This window comes from Oryzias melastigma, linkage group LG2, assembly GCF_002922805.2.
Source record: "Oryzias melastigma strain HK-1 linkage group LG2, ASM292280v2, whole genome shotgun sequence".
Taxonomy (NCBI): Eukaryota; Metazoa; Chordata; class Actinopteri; order Beloniformes; family Adrianichthyidae; genus Oryzias; species Oryzias melastigma.
Window position 1 is genome coordinate 19,697,527 of NC_050513.1, and position 9,273 is coordinate 19,706,799.

Here is a 9,273-nt window from a genome sequence, read left to right on the forward strand (position 1 = left end):
ATTAAAGAAATACTCAAAAAAGCAGATTTTAGTATAATTTTCTTCATATATGTTCTCCATCATTAGATAAATTCAACAAGAACAAGTTAAAAACACCATTTTCACCAGAGTTGGCTTCTAAAGACCTGGTAGCGGTCAGAATTTACACGCGTCTGAACACTCAGTTTGGCTGTAAAGGTGTATGATCAGTGTGTTAAATCCAAGAATATTTCTGGATTTTTAGCTGTATTTGTAGTCAAACATCTGTTGACTTGATCATTGTCATCACAATGGGGAACATAAAGGATGTAGAAATATCCCAAATCAAATATTAAAACACTTATTTTAACATCCTGGCAGCTACTTGGCAGAAGTCCTGAATGACAAATTTGACTCATTTTCTGCTACCAAACCATCAAATTCATCTGTGCACAAACCTGTTTCTGGACTTCTTGAATAAAATCTACATCCTCTCTAAGTGTAGCGTTTAAACGGAACACATAGAACACTACGTATGTATTTCTCCACAGTACCACCTCGGCGGTGCTGTTCCTGCAGTCACAGGCTTCATTTTGGTCACTTTGTGGTTTGAGGTCTCCAATGCTGGGAGCTGAAACCAGATCCTGTTAGTGACCACAGCTCCGGTACTGCTGAGGTTTGGACATGTGGGCCGCAAAACCAGGAGGAGTCTGCAGAGGGAGACTGCCCTCTAGTGGTGACTGAGGGATCCACCACTAACATCAGTTATGATAGAATTATCATCTCCATTTGAAACAGACATTGAAGGACTCCAGTTTAACATGCGTGAAGATGTGTAGGGTTACCTTTGTTCTTGTCTCAGACAGAACCACGTATTCGTTCTTGTCTTGTTCTATTTATTTCTTGGCAAATTTCAACCAAAGTTAACTCTTTAGTTCTGGTGGTGGATGGATCCACAACTCTGAGGCTGAAAACTTCAGACTCAATCAGAAAAATTCATAGACACACAATTTAAACACAACACAATGGAGATACAACACAACACAGACATGTTGAGGAAATTAGCTATGAAGCTACAATCTGGTGCGAGCATCTTTGCTTTTCAAGCATGACACAACGAAGACATGACACAACGAAGACCCAACACAATGGAAACGCAACCCAGTGGAGAAAGAACACTACAGAGACATGATACAACGGAGACTCAATGCTTCTACTGCCAACATTTTGGTCCCAAACTAACAAAAGTACACAAAGTAATAGTTTGAATGGAAGAATTGCCACAAATGTATTGCATGAGATGACCTTTCAAAATAAAAGAAGTGGACAGGAGATGTGGAACCTGCTGACCAGGGAAAGATCGGTTAAGTACGGCGAACGTTTGAAAAGTAACTATGTGAAAAAATGAAGAGGTTGTAGAAGACATCGACCTTTTATTAGACTTTTAGAGCCCCTTATGGTGATACATTTAAGACAATCTGAAATAAATTAGATTACTGCTAATCATTTGTCTCAGTTTCTTGGGTTCAGATTTATCCTCATTGTTGCTCTGGTAAACAAACGAAAAGCATTCATATTTTGATGAATCCGTGTCAAAAACATCATCAGATTAGATTTCTTTACCTGTTACAGATCTATGGTTTTAGTAGGCCGTAGAATATCTTGCATCGGGTTGCAGGTTGGAATCCATGAACAGTCTAGTTGCATCAGTTTTTATTTAAATTTTGCATCTTTTTTGTGTCAGAGTAACTTCAACATTTAAAGAGTCTCTAACGGTCACACATGGACGCTAACCGGTCCCATATTTTGGATTTGTTGGACCTGAAGGACCTTTTGATGAAAAATCAACACATCTGATGTTCTTATTTCTTTTGCTGAATATCCTGATTACATCAAAGATTAGCCTCAAAAATGTTTTATTTTCTTTTTCCAAAGCCTCAGGAGCTCCTCCACTTCCTGTCTCTCACGTTGGCGTCGGCGCTCTGCAGACAGACGGGCAGCGGCGATGAATAAATGGATGCTTTAAAGCTGAATTCTTTTCGCCCAGCAACTGTCTGACACACACACATTTCTTTCTGACCCCTCCATTCATCTGGACTTCATCCCTCCATCAGTGGCAGGTTGAGGGGAATATGCTTCCGTCACTCCACCGACTTCCTGTTTAAGGATTAGTGGACCCTCAGAACCTTCAGGACGTCTTGGACTCAGATTTTCCGCCTCCCTGTTTGTGTGTGTTGTGTGTTTACGTACACAGCGCCGTCTGTGTTTCCCCCCGCGATTGTGTCTGGTGTGTGGTCGGCGCGGCTCCGGGCCCTCATGCGTCAGAGCGCCATTCTCTCCCAGAGGCCCCTCGGCAAACATATTAAGGAGCACCTTATCACCGCTTACACAGACCGGGACACACACAATAAATGCGGGCCTAAACACACATACCACAGTGGAAAACGATGGCCTCGACGCCGGACACACAAAGCTCGCCAACAAACTCCTCAAATGTCACCAGTGCGCTCGGTGCGAAGGGGCGGGGCCGGAGCGTGCGTCAGGTCAGCCTTTGGTTGTCCGGTCAGGGGCCGAACCGAACGCTGGTTTAAAAAGGCGGCGTTGCCCCTGGGAGGCTCAGGAGAGCTCTCGACAAGCCTTCTTCAGGGGCGCTTTTGCAGAAAACGAGCCAAGAGATGAAGTTTTGGTTTCAGACTAGACTGATGGCCTTCGTCATGCGAGCTTAGAGGATGTGGAGGTAGAAGACACGAACCTCGGAGTCTCACTGGTAGTAGGAGCGTGGATTTGGAAGGACATCTAAGGATTGTCGTCAAACTATCCAATCGTGTGAGTGGACGACGCCTGAAGGGTTTGGATGGACGAACTCAATAGAATCAAGGAGGACAAACCGAGACGCCAAACCAGAACGGAGAGTGGAGAAGCTTAACGTTTCCTATCACACACCTTTGGCAGGATGACGAAAAGACCAGCAATCCTGTCGGGAATGAAGATGGTTTTGTTGACTCTGACGATTCTTGGGGTAAAAGTGGACGCGGCACCCACCGATTTAGGTAAAGCGTCCACACGGATCCTCAGATGACACAGTACAGTTCTGTATGCAAGTGTTGGGTCTAACGGTTCAACCAAAGACGAAGATAAAGTATCCTCCCAATTCAACTACAATACTACCTTCACACCAGACACAATTGGCGTGTTCTGAGCGCGGGTATTTGTATCTGCTTTTAGCATGAGGTGTTCACACTGGACTGTCGCTACCCGATACTAGCGACTATACTCACAGTTAGAAGAGGTTTGGTGCAAAATGTTGAAGTCGTACAAATTTCGTGAATCTTTCTCCAACTTTTCATTTCACTGACGGCTCTTCCGTGTCTTGAAAAGGACGATACCCAAACATCACTACTGAATCTGAGACCAGCTCAGTGGCCCTGTAGTAGAGTGTCCGCCCTGAGACTGGAAGGTCATAAGTTCAAATCCTGGCTGAGTTCTAACAAAGACTCTGACAGTTGGACCCATGTCTACCTGATTGACACTCAGCATTAAGGGGTTAAATTGGGGAATTAAACCGTCAAATAATTCCCGAGTGCGGCTGTGTCTGCAGCTCACCCCTCCCTCAGGGGACGGTCAAATGCGGAGAACAAACTTCTCATCCAGGCGTGTGTCAGCTAACAGGACTTTGACTTTGAGATCCTGATTGGTCAAAGATCAACTGCTTGAATTTTGACCAGATGTTGATACTTTTATATCGACATCTGAACCTTTTGACCCTGTTAGCCCAAAACACATTTACATAGACTTTTTGTTGGAAGTTTCCGTAAAACAAACTGTGCCAGGACCAAAGCATACCAGTCCGGTTTGGCTCGTGCCAAACCAAGACTCAGAGGCTCATCCCACTGAGTCTGTCTATGTCCAGTCAGCAGGTCCCACTCACCTGCTCATGTTCATCACTTCCTGGTCCTACAGCTTTAAATGTGATGATTAATCAAACTCTGAGCAGTCTCACTGCGTTTATCCATGAGATATCTACGATATAATGTGAAACATGCTCTCCAAACGTAGTTTTTGTTCACTATCATCATTTACAGCCTCCAGACTATCATCCCTGCAAATGTGTCCTAAACCTGAATATCTCATTTGAACTCGTTCTGGGATCTACAGAGACGTTTCAGGGTTTTCGCTGATATGTGAAGGGGCGGAGCTCTACCAGTTATAGTGCATTTTGGTGAATAAGACACATTTTTTCTTTTTCTTACCTGTCTTTGACTTCACTGTAACAACTATCCTGATTAGTTTTTGTGTTTTTTTAACTAACTAAATTACTTTCACACAAAACATCTCAAATCCAGACAGAAAGGGGATCCTGCTGTGGTCTGTGTCTCCACTCTGCACCACATTTACCTTTTTTATGTTTTAGTGCTTGACTCTTGTGCTTTTTAAGAGACATTAACTGGTCTACTCCTCTTGCTTTGCTTCAGCTAACAGTTTTGAACTTGGTGAACTCCACCAGGGTTAATTTATAGAAGATCAAGAAACAGTTTTTAAAGGAGGAGGAATAGAGTTAGTTTGGTCAAAACAGATTATAGCGACAAAAAGATGCAATTCAAGGACAAAAAAAGTATCAGTCATTGAAGCTTTCCAATTTAAGACTCCTCTACCTTGAAAAACTGGATGTAAAATGATCATTTTTGCAGATACTTGTGTTGTATTTAGGATTATTGAAGACCTAGACCACGTTTAGGGTAACTGCACTTTCTTTAGACCACATAAAACTCTCAGGTAAGTCAACTTAATGTTAAATATCAGCTTAGAATCAAGTTAGTTTATGTAAATAAAGCTTATTATCTCATTTTTGTTATTATCCTAGCAGAGGCTGGTTCTCTGGATCAATGTGATTGCAGGTTTTGGTTGATGTAGACCTGATGGAGATAGGCAGCAGTAAGGAGGTAACAAACTTTATTTATTAGAGCAGTTTAGATTGAGTGGGCGGAGTTTAATACCTTAAGTAACAATGCATGGAGATTGTTCCACCTCAAGTTGTGTGATAATCTTCAGAAAAACACACTTTGACAGTGAAACGGGAGGAAGAAGCTGCTCATTGAATTAAATAAATGTCATTGCTGATGCACGAGGTGAAGATTTTTTTTATTATTTCACAGCAGTTTTATAAATAAGCAGGTACACTTTTACCTGGTGAGGGTTTTTAAATTTGCATTTTAAATATAGTTTTACAGGTTTTTTTTTTTTTAATAACAGTGTTTTGTGTATTTTAAAAAGATGGCATGTGCATTTAGAAAATACTACTTTCTGTAGTCTTATGCTACAATTTAGGCTTTTAGTTTGTAAAATAAATGAAAAATTAAAAATCTACAGTCAAAAACCTAAAAAATATTTTGATCATAGTGTCCGCCCCTCCTCTTCAAAGCACAATGCTTCAGTCTGTTACTCCTCCAGCAAACTACCATTTTACTTTGAAAAAGAAAAAAAAAGTTTGTATTTTAGAACTGGATGGCACTATCTATAAGATACTTATTTGATTAGACTTGTAACTAGCATATTAACTGATGGTTTGACTTAATTCAATGTTTCAAATTTTGATTTAGAATCATTTATTTATTTTTACTTAAATTATGAAATCAGCTTTTGTTCATGATGCAGTCTACCTTCATCGTCGTAAAGATTCCAGTGTGTTTGACGTTGTAGCAGGCTGTAGCCGCGGCTGGACAGATGGAACACATGCTAGCTTGTTAGTTAGCGGGTGCTAGCTAGCACTCCCGCCTGAACCACTTTAGGAGGCAGAAGATAGAGCCGGTTCCTTTTACCGCACGACCCTGAACAGCCGCGAGTACCGGAGACACAATGAAACAGGAGAGTCCAATGACCTTAGGATCATATAATCCACATTGAAAACATTCCAATATGATCCCACATTGTCGTTGTTGAACACTGACACATGAAGTTCTACTAAAGATGTTGAGACATTCTTGTGTTTTTGGTAGATTTAGGGTCTCCCTCAGACCTGTCACCTCCAGTCGTCTCCTTCAAGTCTTCAGCCTCAAGTCCGAGTCCACATGTCAAACTCTGGCTCCTGAACGCCAAAAGGACTCAACCCAGACCAACAGAGGCGCCTCCTAAAACGGCGGGGAGGAGTGTCCAGGCTGCGTTCAGGGGCGTCGGGAGACCTCGAGTCCTCAGGGACGCGGGGAATCCAGACAACCTGTCCAAGATGCGGCAGATGATCTCGGCTCTGAAGGAAATGCAGAGGACTCTGAACAGCACCCTGAGCGCACACATCACCTTCATGCCCAACGGTACACGCCGGCGGTTTAACCACCACGTGGCGTTTATGGTCGTTCTTCTAACAGTATCATGAAGATTCTGGTCTGCTCTTCATTTCAGCAAACAGCAGAAGTCCAGGAAGAAAAACTAAAGACAAAGTGGTAAGTTTGTCACGTCTTTGTAAAATTGCAGCCACATTTTCTCAGTTAAAGCCATTAAAATCCAAACGTTTCTCATGTTTCGTCCCACAAAAAATGAATAAATCCACTTCCGGACGTTGTTTTGTCTTGGAGTTCCTCATGCTGTTGATCTATTTCACATATTCAAAGAGATCCACGTGCAGAAAAATGGAGCGTGAGGAAGAAAAGTGTACAAGAAAGTGAAGATAGTGCAGAAGATCAACCCAAGTCTTTGACCTTTGACCTAGGACAAAGGCTGCCATCTTGATTTTTTATTTTAATTTGCCTTTAGTACCACCTACAATTTTAAAGTCCTTCTAGGCAGGATTTTGATCTATCACGTCCTAACTCCTCAAGAATCATTTAGAAGCTACTGGCGGGAAAAACTATAAATAAAGTTCGTAGATTTGAAATGGTCTTAGCTTCCAAAAGTTCAATTTCTTAATTGCTCACACATTTTTCACCATAATTTTGTAAAAAAAAGTGTATTATATGACTCGTTGGCTCAAGCTGAAAGAAACGATACGTCACACGATATGAACGTATTAAGAAAGTGGGTGTTGTTAACAAAAACCTCCGTTGCTAAGGAAATCCAAACATTTACTTTTGAGGAATCTTCTAAAAAATATCTAGATCTGTTCGTTACCCCCAGACAACCGAAATATAAAATGGTTGCTATGGAGATAAAACAACAGAAATTCCACCATTTTGAAAAAAGTGATTATTTTTTTTTCTGATGAATTTGTCACTCTGATCATACAACGCCGCTAAGAGCTTTCTTTTTTTACTGTCACTGACAACAAAATTAAGAAGTGCTCTTTGGTCAGTGCAGCATTAATTTATCAAATATTTTGCTGCTAAACAAAAAGTGATTGAAAACAAGGATACGCAATTAACAAGAGTTATAGTTAATAAAACCACAATAAAAAGAATAAATACAGTACCGCAAATTGATTTAACAAATGTGGTTTTGGTGCTTCACCTGTAGTCTACAACAATATTTAGACATTTTCGTCTAGATGGTTTATACTTCTCGATGTCCGTAGCTCCCCGCCGCAGAGGGAGGGGCTAGGCCGACCACGGCGACCCTATCGGCAGCGTCCAGCACCGCGTCCAGAGCCAGTGCAGACATCCCGAATCTGAGCGGCAGGAACTTCAGGAAGTCTGCGTCACCACAAGCCAAGAAGACCAACAAAAGAGGTGAGGGCAGTCCAGATCCAGGACTGGCTGCTGCCCAAGATCAATGAATCATCAGAGATTCAGCTCATTGGAGCCAAAGTAAACATTTGTCCGCCGTACACCCCAAAGATCGGCCTAAATCAAACTTCTAAATTAGAGCATCAGAGTAAAACTTTTCTCTTTTCCACAGTGTGTTTTTGGAAGTACTGCTCCCAGAACTGAGTTCTCCTGCCGCCGCCGACCATCCGGACGTCTCCTTCCAAGCATTCATCCGCCCAGAACTCCACCAGTCCACTTTGTGGGATTTCCTTTATCCTGAGTCAGCAAACACTCGTGACTGATTGACACCATCCATCATCTTTGACCTACCAGTGCTTGGAAACGGTTGCTATGACGACGCTTGCCAGCCTCGACTTGCACCTTTTTTTCTTTCCATCCTTATTTCCTTAACGCGACTCACCAATCAAAGGCAACGATGTGTGCTTGGAGCGCATGAAGAGCCGGCCCACATTAACCCTCCATCAGAAGACAAACACAGTGTCCTGTGTGAGTGCCAGCTTTAAATAAAGATCACTTCTAACATTGCAAATACCTGCAGTGGCTACGGAAGACAGATGCAGTTTTTCTTCAACTCACCTGTTTGTTATTGAAACAAAGATTCAAAATCTGAAACTTGACTGATCGAGAAAGACGGTTCTTTCAGAACGAGAATGTTTGTTCTCTAAAGAAATATATAGGAAATTTAGAAAATGTCTGTCCTACAGACGACGGCTGAATGAGTTCATGAATGACTCAATAAGCTACAGAAGAAACAAAAATATAAAGGTAACGATGATCTGGTTTACTCTACAGATTGAGTGACCTCAAGCATTAATCAAAACATTTAAAACTCATCATCAGTGACATGAATAGAACTGGAATTTACCTCATGAGGTTCTTTTAGGTCTTGTTCTCACACTTGTTCTTGGGTCTAGAGAATGACGCACACCTCAGCAGGTGGACCAGGTGTTTCCTGGACAAGAACAGCTCTAGATCCAGACTACCAAGTAGTCCATAGTTCAGGGTCAAATAGAGTTTCACTGAACTGTGTTCTGTAATGCAGGTTTAAGGTCTTCAAGAGTCACCACAGTGCTATATGACCAACTTTGAGAGAAGATGACTGGTCCCTGATAAGTGAAACTAAAGGTCTACATAATGTTTTACCAACTGGTATTTAAGCCGAAGTCTCACCACATCCTTCTACTGACCAATAAAAAACACGAAAATGGTAAATACTTGTATAGCGCTTTCTACCCTCCTTCGAGGGCCCAAAGCGCTTCACAGTCACAGACCCATTCACCCATTCACCCATTCACACACTGGTGGTGGCTCCGCTGCCGAACACTGGCGCCAACCTTCCACCAGAGGCAATTCGGGGTTCAATATCTTGCCCAAGGACACTTCGACACATGGGCGTGCAAGGCGGGAGTCGAACCCGCTCACTTCTGATCAGGAGTCGACCGCCCTACCGCTGCACCACGGCCGCCCCGTGAAAGGTGAAGCAGCTACACCAGCAGACTACCACTCAAAGATACTTCGACGCTTAACTGAAAAATCTGGGAATTAAACTATCAACCCTACAGCTTAACTGCATTCCACTTATTGTAACCTATTGTAAAATAAAAATAAAACTACAAACACTTTT

At 42.2% G+C, this 9,273-nt stretch overlaps 1 protein-coding gene across 1 annotated transcript; it reads left to right on the forward strand.

Moving 5' to 3' along the window:
* Positions 1 to 2,593: 2,593 nt before the first annotated feature.
* On the forward strand, positions 2,594 to 8,834 carry urp2 (urotensin II-related peptide). The gene is made up of 5 exons (XM_036216155.1): positions 2,594 to 3,008; positions 5,952 to 6,263; positions 6,352 to 6,392; positions 7,457 to 7,610; positions 7,780 to 8,834. The coding sequence occupies exons 1-5, from the start codon at positions 2,912 to 2,914 to the stop codon at positions 7,809 to 7,811; spliced, it is 636 nt and encodes a 211-aa protein (XP_036072048.1). The 5' UTR covers positions 2,594 to 2,911; the 3' UTR covers positions 7,812 to 8,834.
* Positions 8,835 to 9,273: the final 439 nt, after the last annotated feature.